This window comes from Lytechinus variegatus, chromosome 6 (assembly GCF_018143015.1).
Source record: "Lytechinus variegatus isolate NC3 chromosome 6, Lvar_3.0, whole genome shotgun sequence".
Lineage (NCBI taxonomy): Eukaryota > Metazoa > Echinodermata > Echinoidea > Temnopleuroida > Toxopneustidae > Lytechinus > Lytechinus variegatus.
The window spans coordinates 46,168,727-46,191,041 of NC_054745.1; the positions used below are offsets into that span (position 1 = coordinate 46,168,727).

Here is a 22,315-nt window from a genome sequence, read left to right on the forward strand (position 1 = left end):
CTCACTTTAGAGACTTCAGTCCAAGGGAAGGTGGTGCTCACTTTAGGGACTTCAGTCCAAAGGGAAGGTGGTGCTCACTTTAGAGACTTCAGTCCAAAGGGAAGGTGGTGCTCACTTTAGGGACTTCAGTCTAAGGGAAGGTGATGCTCACTTTAGGGACTTCAGTCCAAGGGAAGGTGGTGCTCACTTTAGGGACTTCAGTCTAAGGGAAGGTGATGCTCACTTTAGGGACTTCAGTCTAAGGGAAGGTGATGCTCACTTTAGGGACTTCAGTCCAAGGGAAGGTGATGCTCACTTTAGGGACTTCAGTCCAAGGGAAGGTGGTGCTCACTTTAGGGACTTCAGTCTAAGGGAAGGTGATGCTCACTTTAGGGACTTCAGTCTAAGGGAAGGTGATGCTCACTTTAGGGACTTCAGTCCAAGGGAAGGTGATGCTCACTTTAGGGACTTCAGTCTAAGGGAAGGTGATGCTCACTTTAGGGACTTCAGTCCAAGGGAAGGTGGTGCTCACTTTAGGGACTTCAGTCCAAAGGGAAGGTGGTGCTCACTTTAGAGACTTCAGTCCAAAGGGAAGGTGGTGCTCACTTTAGGGACTTCAGTCTAAGGGAAGGTGATGCTCACTTTAGGGACTTCAGTCCAAGGGAAGGTGGTGCTCACTTTAGGGACTTCAGTCCAAGGGAAGGTGGTGCTCACTTTAGGGACTTCAGTCCAAAGGGAAGGTGGTGCTCACTTTAGGGACTTCAGTCCAAAGGGAAGGTGGTGCTCACTTTAGGGACTTCAGTCTAAGGGAAGGTGATGCTCACTTTAGGGACTTCAGTCCAAGGGAAGGTGGTGCTCACTTTAGGGACTTCAGTCTAAGGGAAGGTGATGCTCACTTTAGGGACTTCAGTCTAAGGGAAGGTGGTGCTCACTTTAGAGACTTCAGTCCAAGGGAAGGTGATGCTCACTTTAGGGACTTCAGTCCAAAGGGAAGGTGATGCTCACTTTAGAGACTTCAGTCCAAGGGAAGGTGGTGCTCACTTTAGAGACTTCAGTCCAAAGGGAAGGTGATGCTCACTTTAGGGACTTCAGTCCAAGGGAAGGTGGTGCTCACTTTGGAGACTTCAGTCCAAGGGAAGGTGGTGCTCACTTTGGAGACTTCAGTCCAAGGGAAGGTTGTGCTCACTTTAGGGACTTCAGTCCAAGGCCATCTTGTGACAGCGTGCGAGAAGTAGGAGGATTGGGCGGGTTTGGTGCATGCGACGTATGAGAGGGGTGGCTGTGGGGTTCCGCCGATGGTCGGCTACCGACGTTCAGATCTTGACTAGTTTAATTTAGCTAGTTACCCGATTGATATACATATAGGCCTACAAACATCTGCTGTGCAAGATGTAAATGCTAATATATCGTGCCTGATACTAATTTGTTGATATTATTGTTATCAGCTCATAAGCTTCAGATGAAAATTTTTACAATTTTTAGAACTTTTTAAACTCAAACATAATTGAATATGTTTATAGGTTTTTTTTTTAGTAATGATTTTAATGCATGCATTTCACATTGTAACAACTTAAAGGAAACGATGTTTGTTTTTTATACCAATATTTTACTCATTTTTATCAAAATTTCTCATGTGATGGAAGACATATATTATTTTACAAACAACGTCATCCTTTAAATTTCAAGTAAACGTTCTCAGGTTTGAGCAGGACGGATTCTTTAATTTTATTTTTTATCTGTATGCTTAATGAGTGCGAAGTGCGAGGGGTGAGTGCTGGGTTGGTGGGTGCAGTTGTTTGATTTAACGTGCTTATGGTTGCTGGATGAATGAGGAGTGTGGTATGAATGTGAGTGTTTTTTTTTTTTTGTAAGAGATTGTTTGTCGGCCCTATTAATGCATAGCTCCAGTGAGGTTAGCTGACCCTAAGTTCCGCCTGAGCGATGGATTTAAATAACCAACTCCATTGACCAGGTTGAATGGTGTTGTTGCAGGATTAGCAATCCCTGGCTGGAGCTGTGCATTGAACTTGACTGCTCGCTCGTCCCCAGACACCCTCCTGTCTTTAGTTCTTGTTACCTGCTTAAATCTACATTTTTATTGTTCGAATTTTAATTAAGATGTTTATCAATAAGCCTCCTTCCACCACCTTTCAGTCTTCTACATGTATTTGTATTGTTTTTTTACTTCATCTTTTCCTTTTAGTATACATAATATGTTAAGTTGCATTATATTTTCGTAATCATTTCAAGTTTTGATGTTTTTAAATCTGTACACTCTAAATTGTATGCAATTCAGCCTTTTGGCTGCAAAGTGCAATAATCTTGAATAAAACCTTTCCAATTTCAATTAAAAAAGGCATCAATTAAAAGGGCACTTATTTTGTCCTAAATTTAATTCTGCAAATATTTGGATTGGCATCAATGCTATTCTGAGGGCATTGAAGGCCATAACCTTGTACATGGCCTTCCAAGGTGACTTTGCATGCTCGTTAATGGTGGCCTTCATGTTTAGTGTAAGTGTTGCATTATTAATATATTTGCAAAAATTCTTGGGGCAAAGGACACTATTATTATATTTTTTTATCCTCATTAGATTGATTTTTAAACTGTTTGATGATAATAGAATGACCAAAACAAAGGTTTACATTTCTCTTTCAATATAACCTAAAACCCTGTAAGGACTGTGGGGGGCATGATGGTCTCCCATGCTTTATTTCCAGAGCGTGAAAAGATAATGCCGCGAAATGTTTCTTTGAAGTCTCAAGTTTTTAAGACCACATTCAAGCTGTACGGGTATAGCATCGCCATGTGTCACAGCCCTGTTAAGGAACCAGTAAATAAGAGAAGGAGATCTTAGGACAAGAGATCAAATAATAGACTTTTAAGACTTTGAATTTATTTTAAGTACATTTAATTCAATTAGAAATCAGTTCTTTGATGTCACATACTCAGTGAAATTCCATTATCAATAAATTAACCATATCAAATTAAACAATGAATTTCTTTTTGGCGAATTGATCTGAAATGAAATCTAAATAAATCACCCAAACACTTACTCAATCAAGCACATTCATACAAGGGGAAAACCTGAAAAAGTTCAAGAATGGGCCCGATGTCCATGTGGCATGCCAAAACACAACAGTCCAACGATATCGATGTCACGCATGTGCAATGTCCTGATCCACCGAGGCGGCGACTCCTCGACGATTCCGTAGCGTCCCACCCGAGACAGCGCCCTCTGACGTCTACGTTGCGTGTATTGGTGAATGCTTCGACTGTCCTGACGTCATACTATCAACAGTTTTAAACCACAAGTAAAACTCTGTTTTAAAGAATAATTCAAAATTTCATCTAGAAATCTCATTTGAAAACCATTATGATTTACCAAATGTCCTCTGAGCACAACCACTAGCATTCATACACATACACACCAATCCTATCTCTGATTATAAAAAAAAACAATGAAAATGTCGATAACAGGAATGCAATAAATTATTCCTTGGGTCATAATAGATCATTTTTCACACTATAACATTTCCAAAAAAGCTATTCAACCATAAGCAATACTTTCTATCATGCTTGTATGATAAGTATTAATAGATGAATGATTCAGAACCTCTAAATACACATTATTTTCTGGTAATAAATAAAGAGTTCAATGAACGCTTACCACCACACGTGAGTTTTCCAAGTTTTTTTCCAAGTAAAAGAAATGTATTGGAACTGGAGTGTAGGTTTAGCTGTGTCATCTTCGACAACAGAAATTAGCAAACACTGGCTTCAAACAAGAAAACATAAACCATCTTAGCTTTCCTTAAGCTTGCTGGCAAGAACTGAAACAGAACATTTCCGAATAAACACAAGAAACGTAATGACGGGTTCCTAACCAAACGCATGTAGCCTTGCCCGATCTAACGCGACAGGTGTGGCTCGTGACCTTTACCCCAAACTCATTTGCGTAATTTATGTTACCATGGGCAAGCGGTCATAAAGAATAGAGTTCTACAACAGTGATCACATATTACAACAGATCGCTCGCTGCAAAGAACTCGCTTTCACAGCTTTACTAAATTAATCAAATCCTTGAAAATTATTCCAGCTCCTTAAACTAAATTAGGAATATAAATCAGAAAATGTTCATTTTGACTATCCACTTGTGACACCATGCCATGAAGAGACAAAAACGGCTCATTTGTGTGCAAAGAGAGATGAAATTCATATTAAAAGGGAGACTATTCATTCTAATTGGCCTGATTAATTAATTTAGGTTTAATTTAGTTGTCAGACAATAGGTCTATTTTAAAATGATGATGCACAGCATTTGTATAGCTCTATATATTTTGTCAAAGACCTTTAAAGGTGCATTTTTGGAGGAGCCAGCCAATTTGGATAAAATAATATTTGGATTCAAGAAAAATAAAAGTATTTTTCATTTGGCATTTGGCTTTTGAGATGAGTGTGAGTTAGATAGTAGTTGCTTGACTTAAGATAGTGATTTCATGTTTTTTGACAATTGAACTTGCAGGTGGATAAGACAAGTAAGCGTACAGGAGGAGAGTTAGTAGCTGAGACACTGAAGGCTCATGGAGTCAAGTTTCTTTTCACGCTTTGTGGTGGTCACATATCACCTGTCAATGTTTCTGCTGAGAAACTTGGTATAAGGGTTATAGACACAAGACATGAGGTAAGTCTATTCAGTCTATTTATGATAATAAAACTTCTTCAGATTGTTCATTATTATTTGTAACATCAAAAAGAGGGCAACAAAAATATATATGAAAAATAATTAATAAGCCTCCAATTTACAATTGAATATAGACCATCAGCTCAAAACCTAGCAGGCACAAATCCTGAATCAACAGTGGGTCTCAACACAAGATTCCCATAATACTCAAGTAATTCACAGAAAATGATATGCTCTGTATTTATGGTAAACTGCTGGATAGGCCTGTTCAGTTTTGAAAAACTGCTTTACAAATTTATGTATTTCATACTGCGGGGTAATGAAGGCCTGTTTAATTTTGAAAAAACTTATTGATGATAGTGCCACGCAGTTAAATACCATTCATCACCATGACATAAACTACAATAAATATAATAAAAATCATAAACTATTAATAACATGAAAAAATTAATTAATCTTGAAAGTATTCAGTGCGTCCCACAAAAAAGGAAACCCGTTTTTAGCTCATACGGCCTGAAGGGCCAGTTGAGCTTATGCCGTGGCGTGGTGTCCGTCATCTGTCCACAATTTCAAAATGCTTCTTCACCATTTCAAATCTGATTTCAATTCTGTTTGCTTCATATGATAGCACTAGGTGGGGGATTCAAAACTTCAACACCGAATTTTGAAACTCCATAAATATGCTACATGTAAATTATGCACATTGTTAAAAATTCATAAAAAATGCTTCTTTGTTGACCGATTTTGTTTTGATACAATTCTGTTGCTTGCCCTCGCAAATCAAGATATTTTTGGTTATTTTCATAAGTGGGCGAGACACAAAATTGCTTATGCCTTGTTTTTCTTCCATATGGTATAGCTGCATGAGGTTCAATTTATATGATAGCTCTAGGTGGTGTCAATACAAAATTTCAACACAGAATTTTGAAACTCATTGAATATGCTAAGTTATTCATATATTTTCAAACCTCACAAAAAATACAAATTTATTTGTTGATTGATTTTGATTATTTTTGTACCATGAGAGCTACATGAGGTTCACCAAGGTTCTACACAGATTTTAGAAAAAAAATTACTAGAAAATTATTTGATTCAGATGAAATTTATTCATAGATCACAAAATATGTTTCTACATGTATGTAATTTCTTCATCAATTTCAATTCTATGTCACCAATATAATTCTCTACAGTGTCAACTGGGCTGAAATTAAAATTGTGTTAAATTTTGTTGCGAGAGCTTCGGATGAGCTCCACATCATTGATGTGATAGTTAGAGATAGATTTCACAAATATGAAACATGCTTTTACTATAAATTTGATACACATGGCAAGATTAGAATCTCGTCTCTAATTTAAACCAGCAGCTTAGCAAATTGTTCACGCATGGCAGATATAAACAATATATATTGAGTCATTTCACAAGCGATTTGCGTAGAAACTCATGTGTGAATCTGAATTCACTCTCTTTTCAGTGATCAGTGAGAAAATCTTAAAGCATACAAAAGAAATGCTAATGAGCCAATCGTTGAATAATCATGATTGTATCACAAACCAGTCTTGTCTAATTGTTCAGCGCAACCTGGTTTTGACATTAAAATTTCAAACTCATCTTGCTCAGTCTCATTAGGTATCAAAATAAATAGAAATGATTGAATTATAAATGTAAATGATATCATAAATCATTTGTCTTTGAAGAATAAAAACATGGGAATCCCAGTTTCCTTTTTTCTGGGATGCACTGTATACATACATGTTGTAGTGCCCTTCTAATACTACCTGTATGTTTAGGCGACAGCAGTGTTTGCAGCTGATGCTGTAGCTAGACTATCTGGGGTGATTGGAGCTGCTATTGTTACAGCAGGACCAGGTCTTACTAATACTATCACAGCAGTCAAGAATGCACAGATGGCAGAATCCCCTCTTATCTTAATGGGAGGAGCCGCAGGTACATTATTAAAGGTGAGTTATGGGTGAATTCGTTCTTCTTAGCAGGGGTGAATGCTATCAAAAAAATAAATAAAGCTAGTGATAAATACGTCAATGAATTATTCAAAAATTTGATGCTTGCACAAAAACCTTACTAATGAAGAAATGCTTTTTTCTAAAGTGGGTAATGTTAGAGATCAGGGAGGGATGTACATGTATTCTTAATGTCAAGAAAAAATGATTTGTAGCCATATGACATCAAAATACTATGATATTCACTGATTCTATGGATGTGCTAAATCTTCATAGAACTTTATACTTTGCATCATGGCAAACTTCTTCATTTGAATTCATTATAAAGAGCTCATTGATAAACCTACTGATCTAAAAAGAGATTTCAATATTATTTGTTCATATTGGTTTTAGGTGATGGTTAGAAGCATTGAATACTGAGTATCGTTCAAAGGTTATTATACAATCTGACTGTGTTCTGTTTGTAAGATAGAGAATGGATTAAATACAATTGATGATTTGATCTTTGAACTTTCAGTGTTGACCAAGACCAAGTGATCAATGTATCACCAAACTTATCATGCAGTTGCTATTCTGATGAATCTAGTACATGTAGGAGTTATCATTTCTATTTTTTTAGATTATTTTATTCATTTATTTATTGATTTTTTTTGTTTTTTTGGGGGGGTAAATCTTATACCGTATTACGATTTCAGTACCAACACTAGCCTATAATCTAGACCAGCGAATGCCCGTGTTTGTGCCGTCATTACAGTCTTGAATGGCAGTTTAACATTGATTGAAATCATAGATTAAACTTAATCAAATATTTAAAGAATATTTTATTATTTTTATAAATTTGTTTTTGATCCTCAAATCAGCATCAGTTTGGATGTTACACCCTCTTTCAGAATTTGAAAAAAGTGTTATGAAATATAGCAAGACTTAATGAAATTAATTTGGACTATTTTGCTTGAGTTTGAGATCAATTGATTTTAATCATTAAAATTAAAAAATGATAAATTTATCTTTCGGGTCTACGTACTAATTAAAAGATCTGTGCATAAAATCATGTTTTTGTGCTAGTTTGGTCTGACGTGCACCTGCAAAATGTTGTGAAATTTGGAGCGTATTCCCATGTTCGTCCCATGTTTGTGATTTGGTCTTGAAAATTGCATGAGACTTGAAGGTCTTGAAATATTGGAGTGTGAACATGTCATGTTACACGTTTATCACAAAAATATGTTCAGGGGGTTGTTTGTTTCATGAACAAGCATTCATGCCCTCTTAATAATCAGGTAAAGTTACTAACCTTTCATAATCATGTATGCATGACATCACAATTTACAAGTAAGGCTATACATTTCTGTTTCATCATTGAATAGATTTTATGATAGGTATTTTAATTTGAAGTATTTGCTCCTATGACATGCTGTATTAATAATTTCTGTATACACTATTTTATTCTTTTATAGGGTCGTGGAGCACTCCAAGATATTGACCAAATGGCATTGTTTAAACCACTATGCAAGATATGTATTTCAATATCACAGATTAGAGATATCATACCAGCTATGAGAAGAGCAATACAGGTAGCACAGTCAGGTACACCAGGTATGTTGGCTTTTACTCTGGTTCATTTTATCAGCTCACTCAGATCATTTATAACTGGGAATAATAATTGAATTAATTTTATTTTTTGTTCTTGAAGCATGAAAGAGCACTTTGAATGCAGGAAACATTTGGCTTCCTGTGACCTACATGTATAAAGTTATTAAAACTAGACTTCAGAATACAGGCCTTAACAGCTGTAGTCATATCCTTCAACTCCTCTTTGTGATTTTGAAGGAGCTGCTGCTAATATCTCTGCTATGAATGAATATTGTTATGCTAATGAAATTGATTAGTTTGAGACTTCATTCAGTTGTTGCAGAGATTTCATCTTACTTTTAATAGTCAGGATTTTCTTATCTAAGATTGTATTACATTTTAAGGAATAAAAAAAAATATCACGTAAACACAGTAAAAAAAATCAACAGAAGCAAGACAAGAAAGAACAGATCTTAGTCTTGCTGCATTAGACCTACATGTATTACCTCTGTAGGGGAAGGTGGGGTAAGTTGAGCCACTACTCCCAGGCCAGTTTGAATTAAAGGTCAGACATTTTGATGGTGATTATATTGATGACCCATTGCATAACATCTAACTCCACATTGTTTTCAACATTGAAACAGAAAATAGTTTTTCAGAGGAAAAAAAAAAATTTTAGCCAAAAAGTATGAATGTAAAACAGATAAGTGCATTTTATCCACATTATGCATCTTTAAAGGACATGAGATGACAATAGTCCAGGTATGGCTCCTCATTTCAGTCTTTTACATGATAAGTGAATAAGTAATATATGGATGCGTGCATGTTTTGACTAACAAGGGTACATGTAGGTTGAGCTAGCTAACATGGAGCAAGTTGAACCATGGTTATTCATATGGTAATAAAAACAAACACATCTTAAAAAACAATTGATGTGCAGGCAGAAAGAACGTCACAAGACAGAACTCGTTTTAGTAGTTGTAGAGAACTACCAAGTGAAAATACTTTTAAAATGAAAGTTATGCTGGTTCTTGCCCCATAGCCTTTTTACATTTTTTTTTGTGGCTCAACTTAGCCCAGAAGCTGGCTCAACTTACCCCATTAGTAGGGCAAGTTGATCCATTTGACTTCTATTTTGTCAAATTGACGTTGCCTTTCAGTGTGGGCATAGAAATATTGGTAAAAAAATGTTTCCAAGGTACTTGTACAAGATTATTAGCCATATCAGTCCTAACATGCAAAAAACAAAATAATGGCTCAACTTACCCCGCCTTCCCCTACCATATTTAGCTTCAGCCTCCACATTGATTACAGCTTTCTCCATCACTTACCTGATATTAATGATTGTTGTTTGATCCTCACTCTCTTCATTCTGTAATGCATCTCAATACTCCATGGAGGGTGCTACCAATATCTGTTAATGTCAAGTTTCTACCCTACCAATGCTATTGTCTATCAACATCTCACCATTAGCATAGTAGCTTTACACTAGCTTAGAATAAATGTATACACAGTATCATCAGGTACATGTAGATCAGAATATGTACAGGTACATGAATGTCAAGTGTGCATGTCCTTAATATTAAATCTGATTGTTACTCTGTTAATAGTTTCTGCATTTCTAATTTGTTTTACAGGGCCAGTTTTCATTGAGTTGCCTATTGATGTTCTTTATAGTTATGAACTAGTTTTGAGAGAAGTAGCAGCGAAAGGCAAACAATCCGGCTTTGTTAATAACATTGTAAACTGGTAAGTTACTCATTATCAGTCTCAGTTTGTCTTGTTTAATAAAATTTTAAACTGGTAAGTTACATGTACACATTATCAGTCTCAGTTTAAGGCTTGGTTGATATAACATTGTAAACTGGTAAGTTACTCATTATTAGTCTCAGTTTAAGTCTTGGTTAATAACATTGTAAACTGGTTAAGCTACTCATTATCAGTCTCAGTTTAAAGCTTGAGTCAAGCTGGTTTTATCTCACCTTATATTGGTCGAATGAATAATAATAATGATTATACATGTATAAACATCACATCAGAGCGGCTTTGTCTAAATGCCAAATGTTTCATGAAATGCTGAGACTGTTGTCAACCATGATATTTTCACCATGTTAACATGCTCGCAAGTACATGTAAAATTTTTACATTAATTTTTACCATGACAAGTTCTCTTTTTTTAGGTACATCATGACATTTGTTAATAATATCTTTGCTGGAGCCTTTGACAAACGAGACCCCTCCCCCTTGCCTGTAAATCAGCCTCTAGCCACACCCCTTCAAGGTAAGTAGATAACTAAAGAAGTATTTGAGGGCTCTACTTTAAACTTGGCCCATGTATTCATAAGGGAGTGAAGATGATTTGATAAGATTTTGGTTTCTTTTTATCAAAGGTCGTATGTCACAAGGTCATTACATAAAATGTACACTGAAATAACTTTAAGACTATTGAAGGGATCAACTGGAAAATTCAGTTATGTACCGGACTTTGATACGAATAGATTTTGGGGGTCATTTAGTCAAAGGTCACGGAGGTCATGTATACCTGAAAATATTACGTTACTACAAAATAATACAAACATGATTTATAGGAAGCCTTATACGAGTGTTTCAAGCCGTACAGGTGCTGACTTATGTACACAATGAATCAATAAAAAACAAAAGCAAAATAACAAACATACCAACAAACCATCAAACAAACTGAGCAAGTTTGTTGAAAAATGATTTGATGAAAAGCTGTTTGATGGTTCAAATTCAAACTTGGTTGAGTCACAAGGCCATATAGTTGTGTAATTTATTCTTCATCTGGCAGTGGGAGAAGTTTTTTTTTACTCCATGCAGTTGTGAATCCATCTTGTTATTTTTGTTTCTACTGTAATGTGGTTGGTCCAGACATAGTTTTTGTCAGAATATGATGTAGGTATGCTTTGGTGCTGAATTGAAGTGGGATGAATCTGTCTTTCCTTGAATAGCTGGCTTGTCTAACATAATGAACATTTATTTCTATGTTTTTGTTTGTTTATAGTTCAACAGGGTATTGAGATTATTAGCAGAGCCAAGAAACCTGTGATATTACTTGGTAGTCAATCAACACTACCGCCTTTACCTGCAGACAAGCTTAGGGCAGCTTTAGAGGTAAGAGTTACTGATATTACTTGGTAGTCAATCAACACTACCGCCTTTACCTGTAGACAAGCTTAGGGCAGCTTTAGAGGTAAGAGTTACTGATATTACTTGGTAGTCAATCAACACTACCGCCTTTACATGTAGACAAGCTTAGGGCAGCTTTAGAGGTAAGAGTCACTGATATTACTTGGTAGTCAATCAACACTACCGCCTTTACATGTAGACAAGCTTAGGGCAGCTTTAGAGGTAAGAGTTACTGATATTACTTGGTAGTCAATCAACACTACCACCTTTACATGTAGACAAGCTTAGGGCAGCTTTAGAGGTAAGAGTTACTGATATTACTTGGTAGTCAATCAACACTACCGCCTTTACATGTAGACAAGCTTAGGGCAGCTTTACTGATATTACTTGGTAGTCAATCAACACTACCACCTTTACATGTAGACAAGCTTAGGGCAGCTTTACTGATATTACTTGGTAGTCAATCAACACTACCGCCTTTACCTGTAGACAAGCTTAGGGCAGCTTTAGAGGTAAGAGTTACTGATATTACTTGGTAGTCAATCAACACTACCGCCTTTACCTGTAGACAAGCTTAGGGCAGCTTTAGAGGTAAGAGTAACTGATCATTTTAAGGCATTATGAACTGATTGGTGGCTTTCCCCTTCCACTCTCTAATGATCTCGGTCATCTTCTGCACACAATAATTTAACTCATAAACTTCAAACATGTATTATTATGAATGAAGCATGCAAACTTATTTGTGAGAAACACTTGCCCATCCACTTTATCCAAAGATTTTCACCAATGAAAATTGGCTTCATATCCCCCTGTAGAATATTGAGAGAAGGATTGAAAAGGATGGGGCTTTCGTGCAATATTTTACATTATCATCTATTTAGAGCAGCGCTTCTCAAACGGGCAACGAGAAGCTCCAGAGAAGAAAAAAAAATAGGAGGAAAATTCTAGTATATTTAACATGTTCTATTTAATGTCCGAAAATGGTATATAGGTTTGATCGGTCTCCGTGATGGGTCAAACAGAGCTAAATGCACTCCTAGAGGTAGCATGTTGTGATATAGCCTACATATATACACATTCATTGTATGATGGTTTCGATCTAATTTTGATGTGAACCTCAGGGCCCCGTTGTAAAAAGAGATATGATTGATCCAATCAATCACAACTATGGAAAGCCAGCAAAGTCAACAAATGAAATGCATGTTTGTTCAAACAAAATTCTAAACATGAATCCATATCGATAAATTCATTGATTTCTTGACAATTTGGAGTGTTCTCCTTTGATTACAAAGGACATTTTGCAAATTTCCTGTAGAAAAAAATTATGACGCTGATGGATTTCCATAGAGTTACGATGATCGGCTCAATCGTAGCTCTTTGTAAAACGGGGCCCAAGCCTCAAGTGCATGCATATTGTGTATGTAGTTTATTATCGCCCATTCACCGGGCCTTTGCAAATGTATTTATTTCTCAAACTGATTGTTTCGAATGTGCTTAAGAGCTTCATGTTCAAATTTCAAGAAACATACTTTATCAAAATGGACGGAAAGGGTGAGGGGGGGAAACACTGATCTACTGTTGAAAAGTCTCAGAAGGTAACTGCGAAAAATTATGACCCTGAATACATGAAATTTGGATTTATCATAACTGCACAGTGATTCAAAACCAAAATCAATGTGTTTCGAATGTGCTGAAGTGATTGTCCAATAAGATGCTTATACCGTCAGAGCTTCAGAGAAACCTAAACACAAAACATCCGAAGAGTGCAGGAAAGCCAAAAGAGTGTTTCGAGAGGAAAGTCTGGATATTATTCACAAAGGAACATTTGCGTCCAGATGGAGGGGGGGGCTCTTGGCCCCAGATATTTCATGAGCAAGTAACAAATGAAAAGTAAAAGGAAAGAAAAGAAAAGGGATAAGGGTGAAATATGATATTATTTTTCAAATATTGTGTCAAAATCTATCATAAACTTGTATTTTTGTAATTAAAATGTCGAAACCTTTGCTTGCTCGCCATGCTCGCACGCAACATTTTATTAATTGTACACGATACAATTTTATTTTTTTTTGCTCATTACGCTACTGCAGCAGAAGATCATCAAGATACGAACTAATTATGCTCTTTATAATTGTCGAGACGATCTTTGAGTCGAGACAAGTATTCATATTTTCTTTTCTTAAAGTTTGGGAGGTGGGCCTCGAAAAAAATCTGAGAGTCAAAGTGGTCCTCGAGTAAGAAAAGGTTGAGAAGCACTGATTTAGAGTGTTTTAGCGATGCATTAAAATGCATATTTTGGTCTGCATCAATTGCCCGTGCGGTATCAGAGCATATACCTAAAAAGGACCGAAATCTGACGAATATCCCATAGGCCGGTGTACAAAATTTGCTATCAAATATAAAAGGTTATTCAACAGTTTATGGCGCATGCGCGAATGCGTGATTACAACGTGTACAACAATGAAAGCAATGCGATGCACAGCATAGAGCACAACTACCCTCAATGACATAATGAACTATGTGCAAGTCGCATGTCACTACTAAACTTGATCCTAAGTATGAAGTAAAAATGGCATAATGTGATAAGTGATATGACTCTTTAAATCAAATTGCTCCCTCTTATATTGGATGGCTTTATTTCATGAAATACCAGAAATATTCCACTCGTTAGGACCAATATTCCACTCATCTGCGATTCATAAAATATTTTCCCGAAATCTTGGAATATTTCTGGTATTCCATTCTGAGCCATCCAATATAATATAAATGCATTAGAACATGGCTGTGTTTCATTTTGTTTTCTTTGAACCCTTCCATGTATGAGGAAAATGAAGAGAAGGAACGATGTCTTATGAATTTAGTCATGACTAATCTTAAGATTGTATCCTCAATTGTACTCATAAGAGTTGCTAAAACTAAATTTATATTGACTAGTAATACTCTAATTCTGATTTCATGTGGGATATAATGCATCAATGTTCATAGGAAAGGTTTTAGAGTGCATAAAAATCAATCCCAACAAAAAGTTTATTTGAATGAAAAGAGAAAAATCTTACAAGCATAATACTGACCATTTCATTAATATTGGATGTAAAATATTAAAGAAAGTTATGACATTTAAAGTTTTGTTTAATTTCACAAAACAGATATATGCACATCCTGGTCGGTATGCATATGAGGAGACTGATGACATCATCCACTCACTATTTCTTTTGTATTTTATTATATTAAATATTCTAATTTTCTCCTCATTGTCCATGGAAACAACAATTAATTCCTTCCTGAACATGTGGAATTAGCATTGTTTAATACTATATGGTTCAGTCAAGTTGGTCCTTATTGTCAAATATGTAATAAATGAAATATTGTATAATTCAAACAATAAAAAACCAAAGAAATATTGAGTGATTTACATTTTCGATTCTCTCTTTTGCATGTGACTAAATTTTTGCATATAACTATTTTGTGAAAATAAGCGAAACTTCCAAATGCCATACTGGGGGTAACTTTTTTATTTTACATCCAATTTTGATGAAATTTTCAGCGTCATGTTTGTTTGATTTTTCTCTATTTATTCAAATCAAAATTTTTCTTGGCTGGACTTGACCTTTAATCATTGAGATTGCTAAATATTTGTCTGTTTGCTTATCTTGTGAAATGCTTTCTGTTGCCTTTATATAGGCCATTGGTATCCCATGTTTCTTAGCTGGTATGGCCAGGGGCATGCTGGGAAGGAATAGTCCGCTTCATATTCGACAACGTAGAAAGGACGCCCTCAAGGAGGCGGATGTTGTCATCTTGGCTGGTTAGTAATATTAAAAAATTTAGAAACTGTGTGTAGGGTTGAAGTTGGTATACCCTTGAATTATTAACATTGAATTGGGTTCTCTTTTTTTTTTGGGGGGGGATAGTGGTGTACTCTCTAAATGTCAATAAAAATTGAATTAGTATTTGCTTGGAAAAAAGCTATGATGTTGTTATCTTGGCCGGTTAGTAATATTACAAAATATAAAAACTGAGTTTAGGGTTGAAGTTGGTATAATCCTGAATTATAAACATTGAATTGGAGGGGGGGGTGTGGTGTACTCTCCAAGTGTCAATAAAAATTGAATCAGTATTTGGTTGGAAAAAAGCTATGATTTTGAATAAATCGGTGTTCTGGAAATGGGATAAAGCCAGGGTAATACTGTTGCATTATTGTAGTGCTTAAGAGACTTCAGTAACTTTTAAGTATTATATATGCAAAGTATTTATATGTGTTATTACTTTTGTTAGTAATTACAAATTTTTACGAAATCTTTTCTTTTTTTCTTTGAAGGATCTGTGTGTGATTTCCGTCTGAATTATGGCCGATCATTAAGCAGGAAATCAAAGATCATTGCTATCAATCGTAACAAGGAACAACTTTACAAGGTTTCTCCCTTTCCTTTCTTATATCAAATAGCTACTAATCACACACATTTACTAACCAAACATTGCAAATACATAGTCTGTTGTTTAATACTGTACAAGCTGTTATTTTTGTGTACAGAATTTTTTGCGAATTGCGGGGGTTCCCAATATTTTTGCAGGTTGTTAAATTCTAGTGCAAATCATGTGCAATTCTGCACTCCTCAAAGTCCTCATGTTGATGTGTCTTTTGTACATAAATATGTCCCTGTAAAAACAGTTACAAATTGGGGGAAAAGGTGGCTTAAATCTCACTTTTTTAACCTTTAGATCTGAAAATTCATCATGCCAGTTTGATCTGTAATCTATAGGGTTAAGCAATCTTTGTAATTTTTGCTTTGTTCGATTCATTTTCAAAAAGTTGGTAAATGTGCAAAAATGTGGAATTTTGTGAACAGAATCTTCACCTGCAAAAGCTCTGTTCATGTGACTTATGGTACTTAATGAGCATGCAAATAGCTGCCATACGTGTGTATAGAGACAATCAGATGACAATAAAATCAAATTATTTCATGGAAAATATATTTTGATATTACAGTGATGTGAATAAATATTGATAAAATAATGTAAGAAAATAGTTCAGGCTCTGATTTTGTTTGAGAAATTAAAAAAGTGAAATTCATGCTAACTTTTTGAATCACTAACTTTACTTCTAAGCCTTATTTTTTGTACATGTAGAGGAGCATATCTTTAGTTACTCACTACACAGGATGTTTTCAATAGCAAAGCTTTGCTGTTGGGGATATTGACACTGACTATGAAATGTGTCAATATTTTCGCGTGTTGTTAAATTTTGCGGCCAATGGGCAATTCACGAAATCCGCGAAAATAAAACCCCCGCGAAAATAACAGCTTATACAGTAGTGTGATCTCAGTATAATTGTGGTAAAAATAATATGAATTTGATTCAAATGGATTACTATAATGGTAGGAGACTTTCCTTATTAATACACATCCCTATCAGACATCTGATCTATATTTCCTGATTTTCATGAATGTTTTAATAAGTGGGGTATAATATTTCTACTTTGCTTGGTCTATAAAGACTCTGCATACAGAGATATTGCACAAACATACCTTTGTATTTCCTTGGGTCTTGCATCTTGACATATGAATACCCATACAAATAGATTCACATCTTTATTATTCCATTCACCAACAATCTATTACATAATTTTATCGTAGCCTATTGTTTAAGGATATCTCAATTTTCATGAATTTGCCTGATTTGGATTGATAATAATGGTATATTTACCTAGGGTAGCCACTTACATCAGGGTGCGACAAACCCGCTTGCCCGGGGCAAGTGAAAATGACGTGCGGGCAAGCACCTCTCAAAGTCAATTGCCCGATCGGGCAAGTGGTTGTTGCGTCTTTTTTTTCTGTACCGTACCTCGTTTTTCCATAAATCATCCAAAATCCACACTCAAAATCATGAATCAGCCTTAAAAAATAGCGAGTAGCGCAGTTTCAAATTCCGAAATTGCGTTATTTTTTCTGTACCACGTATTTCCATACATGGTACCAGGTATGAAAAAAAATCAACGCAATGGCCGGGAAACAGTTGAATGTAGTATAGGGGTCCATTATGACTACCACCATGTGCAATTTCTAATGCACATTTCCCCCCTTCCGATATCACAATTCTGTGATAAAATAATTAGAATTACACAGGAAATAAATCACAGTCTAGTAACCTCGCATTGGTGAGTTGTCATGTCATTCGGCTTTGCTTTTCAAAACGGCCTATTTAACATCCAAAATAACTTGCCGTATTTGTTAATTATAACTTAAAATTCATTTGTTTCCCTTTTTGAGGGGATGAGGTAAATATCAGACAACAAATCATCAAACAAAGCTCCATCTATTTACAAGGCCGGCGGGAGGCTCACACACGTGCGCATACTAGCTAGCTAGTCTGAGCTCTGTCTCTCTGCCAGAGCTCTGGGGGACAATTCGCTCAGTAAAGGCCTCAATGATGGTGATTTTCTGTTTCAGACAGAGTCTATATTTCGGGTATATTATTCAAAACTTCCATTAAAATTTGATGATTTCTTCATTGTCATGTATATTTAAGTTATTAATGAATACATTCTCACCAAATTTAGACTCCCCCATAGAGAAATGCAATTTTCGTAGAAGTCTGCGTTTTCAAAGAACTTCAAGAAAAGTTAGGGTATGTGGGCCTTTATTACATGGCCGAATATTGGTTATTGTACTGGAATAGGCGAAGTAGAAGTTAGATATTGAATTCATTTGTATCAAAGTTCAACTCACAGTCACACCCACACAAAAACACTCACACACACACCCACACACGCCCAAGATTCTAAGCATAGTGAAAAAAATTACTTAAAAATCATACAATATTAAACAATGTTACTAATAATTCATTAATAAGTGAACAGGTATTCCTCAAAATAGAAAAAAAAGTAGCATATGAAAACATGTAGATAAAATTATTGACCGAGTGGAACATCATAAAATGATGAAGAATAATTTTTTTTTTAATCAAGGAAATATGGAAAATAAATGACCATTTCATGGATTTAAAGATGCAAAATGTGAAATTTTAGCCACTCCACTTTTGATGATAAAATATTTTTTTCCGAGTCAATAAAGAGCTGAACATTTTTCACTGGCTTTCTTTATAGTTTCCAACTACGGTAAATGAAAGCAATTCCAAGGAAACATGTTACGCAGGTAGCCATTTCATGGATTTAAAGATGCAAAATATGAAATTTTAGCAACTTTTATTGAAGGGTTTTTTAAAACCTTAAATAGCCATAAAATATTGATTTTTTTTCTCCAAAATAAACGTAAAGACTCAGGCCTACGTTGCTGAAAATATCCTTTTCAATGTGTGTTCTTTTATACTGATTCCCACGGACAAGTTTCTCAATTGTTATTTCGTATTTTCGTATACCTTGATAAAAATAAGAGTAGTGCCGTCATAATGAAAAAATTATTTAAAAAATTGGGCAAGCAGTTTTTTCTATCGGGCAAGCAAATTTTTTCATCACTTGCCCAACAGGGCAAGTGACGAAAAAATTTTTGTAGAGGCCTGCTTACATGTATGTTCCGAAAACTTCTCCCAATGGGCTCTGCTATTATTATCACCCAGCTAAGCTAGGCTACTGATTCAGGTGGACACAGCTTTTTGAGGAATTATTTCCTGCCGGTACCTATTTACCTATAAACCTGGGTTGAGTGCAGACAGTGTGGATTATAATGAAATGATTGATTGACTCGCTTTGTGAACATTCCCCTTGCCTAAAGACCTGTGCCAATATGATTCTGTTGTGGGATATTTATTTTATGTTCCCTTGAGGCCAGTCAATATTATATTATTGTTGGGTGTTTGACCAAGCTGATGTTGTATATTTCTCTACTAGAATACTGATCTATTTTGGAAGCCCACACTAGCCATCCAGGGTGATCCAGCCAGTTATTTAGTTGAGATTCAGAAAGGTCTAGGTTCATATACATGTAATGAAGATTGGATTCAAACACTCAGAGATCGTGATCAAGAAAAAGAAACAGCTAATCTGTAAGTATGCTTTCCATATTCAGATTCTATAAACAGTATCTAAACTTTGAAGTGCACTGAAATAAGTGTACACTGGTCAAGTTTTTAGCTATTAGATATACAGAATGCACACAAGATTATTAAGTAAGGGTTTTAAACTTCTATACAGCAGGGATTAGGGGAGCGTTTCATAAAAGGATTTACTAAATGTTCATTTGACAGTTACCATAGTAACAGTAAGACACCTTTGCTCCTTGGCCAATCAAAATCAAGGTAAGATGTAAGACAATGAATATTCATGAATTGTTGTCTGGGCTTACTCACTACTCAAGCTGGTAACAGTAGTATATCTTACACCTTTTATTCATCAAGAGGCAGCTTTATCTACAATGTTTCTATCATTCAATGGTTGATCCAGGTGGGGGGGGGGGCAGGATGCACAACCCACTTTGTTTTAATCTGCACCCCCTCTATTTTAATCTGCACCCCCCCCCTCTATTTTCAAATTTACTATTTACTGGTGCTCTCAATCTAATCCATTATCCTGGATTTGATACTAATATCCAGTGATCATCAAGTTGAGTTCATTTGTAAATCTGCTCACTACTCTTTTGTATTTTTAGTAAAGTGTATTAACTCAATAATCCTTTAGTGTTAACTTCCTCAGTATTAAGAGAGGCTGCTATATCTGAGTGTGCCTGAAATGATTGTAAGATTTAAAAGGATGCTTTGGGCTGAAGATATTTATATCCAAATTCATTTTAAAAAATCACAGAGCAAACTGCTAAAAATTTCATCAAAATCAGATAACAAATAAAGAAGTTATCTACAATGTTTCTATCATTCAATGGTTGATCTAGGTGGGGGTGGGAGGGGGCAGGGAAAGGATGCCTTTTTATTTTAATCTCCGCGCCCTCTATTTACAATTTGCCGATGCTCCCTTTCTGTTCCCAAATCCTGGACTTGCTAGGTGGGCTGATGATGTCATATCCAGTCAGTCGGCAAGCCCTGAAAAAGTAGCTTCTTTTATCCAAGTGATATTCATGACTATAGGGTTTTTGCATAGTTAATGAGCTTGGTGCGAACCAAAACACCTCTTTTTATTCTGCCATTGCTGCTCTAAATATTAACCAAATTTCATGTTTTTGGTATCTTTGTAAAGAAGATGAATCATTCTTTCAGGTCATGTGTTTGGAATTCTTTAAAAATGTTGTAGTATAAGGAAAACTTTTGATATAAAACATGAAACAAAATGATTTTTTTCATACAACAAATGTTGTTGTTTTCACACTTGATTTCTGTTTGAGCACAAATGATTTTCAGATCATAATAAAGCTGAAGATCTATGCTTTAATATGTAATTTGTATAAGAAGATGTATCTTAGATGGGTCAGCAGCCAGCTTTTCATAGGCCAAGTACATTTAGCAGCTTAAAAACAAGGATACTGCGCTCTGATTGGTCACAGAGACCACACACCCAGGCAAATTGCAATGTTCCCCACACTGGGCCTCTGCAAGGTCACACTCACCATGTGGTAATCTCTTCAAATTACCCGCGCCTGTTGTTGTGAAAACATTATTCAGCCAATCAGAACTCTGGATTTTATGTTACTCAGAAATTTTAGAAATCTCGTCTTGCATCTTGATGGAAAAAGCTGGCTGCTGACCCATCTAAAAGATGCCACATATCAAGAGTGACATTGTAAGAAAGTATAGAGTTTGAGCTTTCTGATGATATAAATAATGTTGGTACCTAAAACACAAAATGTTGCACAATTTGCAAGTGAAAACAGAGGAAGAAATTTCTGTTTGATGCATCTTTTCTCGTAAAAAAATCACTTATTTATCAAAATATTTTATTCAAAAGAAATAACCAATATGAAAGAGTAACATTTACTCTTCCTAATGGTACAAAAATAATCAATTTTACTCCAGGAGAAAGTGGTTAAATTCTTTGAGAAAGAAAGTCTCACAATTCACGAGATTTTGCAGGGACATGAATTCAGCCACGAGAGGACTTGGATAAATCTGGCCCATTTGCTCATTAACACAGGGGCTTGCCGACTGACTGTATCCCCACCAGTGTTGTAGTGCCTTGATGCTCGGCCTTGGCCTTAAGGCGCCTTAAGGCCTATTTTTTCAAAGCCTTGGCCTTGAACATTCAAGCCTTGGCCTTGAGAGGGCCTTGGCCTTGGCCTTGAGGATTTTGAGCCTTGAAATTTCAAGGCATTTTCAAGGCTTTTTCAAGGCATTTTGTATTTTGTACTTTCATTTGTTTTATAAAAGTAATTATAAATGTTTCAATTGTTCTGTATATCTAATGACACTAAATACTACCAGTCAGCAGCAGCAGAAGCAGTAAGTGTACTTAGCAGTGCCATCAATTGCAATTATCATCACATAATTATGTAACAAAGAGAAGTGATGAAAATTAATATTATTTATTGGTAATATGATGTAATCATGACTAATAAGGATAATGACAATATCAATAATAATGATAATAATTATGATTAGGATTATAGTCAGTGGCGTAACTACAGGGGGGGGGCATGGGGGCACGTGCCCCCCCCCCATCGGCTGATTAAAAAAAGGAGGAAAGGAGGAAGGAAGAGAAACGTAGCGGGAAAGAAGACATTAATGTTCATTATAATGTTATAATTATGTTATGTTACATTACATAAGAAACATTTTTTTCATATAAATGAAACATAATTGGCTCAGGGCATATATGTCTTCATTGTTCCTGGTTCTCCCATTGTCTGTTTACCGAGATAATCCTGTTATACTAAAACCTCCCGTTTTCAAGTCAATATACATGTACACCAAACTACCAAATATATTTCCTCGCACTTCGAGTTATTCTTTTACATGTACAATAGTATGCTTCTTTTTCATGAATACTTTAAGTGATTGTCCCATTTTAAGGTCTTAATATAAAACATTTCCTGTCCGTGCTTACGTTCGCAGTAGTGGATTGGTGAAAGATGTCTGCTCTCCAT

At 35.6% G+C, this 22,315-nt stretch overlaps 1 protein-coding gene across 1 annotated transcript in view; it reads left to right on the forward strand.

The window, feature by feature from the left end:
- The window catches only part of LOC121417541 (2-hydroxyacyl-CoA lyase 2-like), a 44,230-nt gene that overhangs the window by 13,183 nt on the left and 8,732 nt on the right, over window positions 1–22,315 (forward strand). The window contains exons 2-10 of the mRNA XM_041611267.1: window positions 4,505–4,663; window positions 6,452–6,622; window positions 8,077–8,215; window positions 9,829–9,940; window positions 10,372–10,472; window positions 11,214–11,323; window positions 15,017–15,140; window positions 15,654–15,748; window positions 19,180–19,334. Coding sequence (XP_041467201.1) covers window positions 4,505–4,663; window positions 6,452–6,622; window positions 8,077–8,215; window positions 9,829–9,940; window positions 10,372–10,472; window positions 11,214–11,323; window positions 15,017–15,140; window positions 15,654–15,748; window positions 19,180–19,334 — 1,166 coding nt within the window. The remainder of the gene's footprint in view (window positions 1–4,504; window positions 4,664–6,451; window positions 6,623–8,076; window positions 8,216–9,828; window positions 9,941–10,371; window positions 10,473–11,213; window positions 11,324–15,016; window positions 15,141–15,653; window positions 15,749–19,179; window positions 19,335–22,315) is intronic.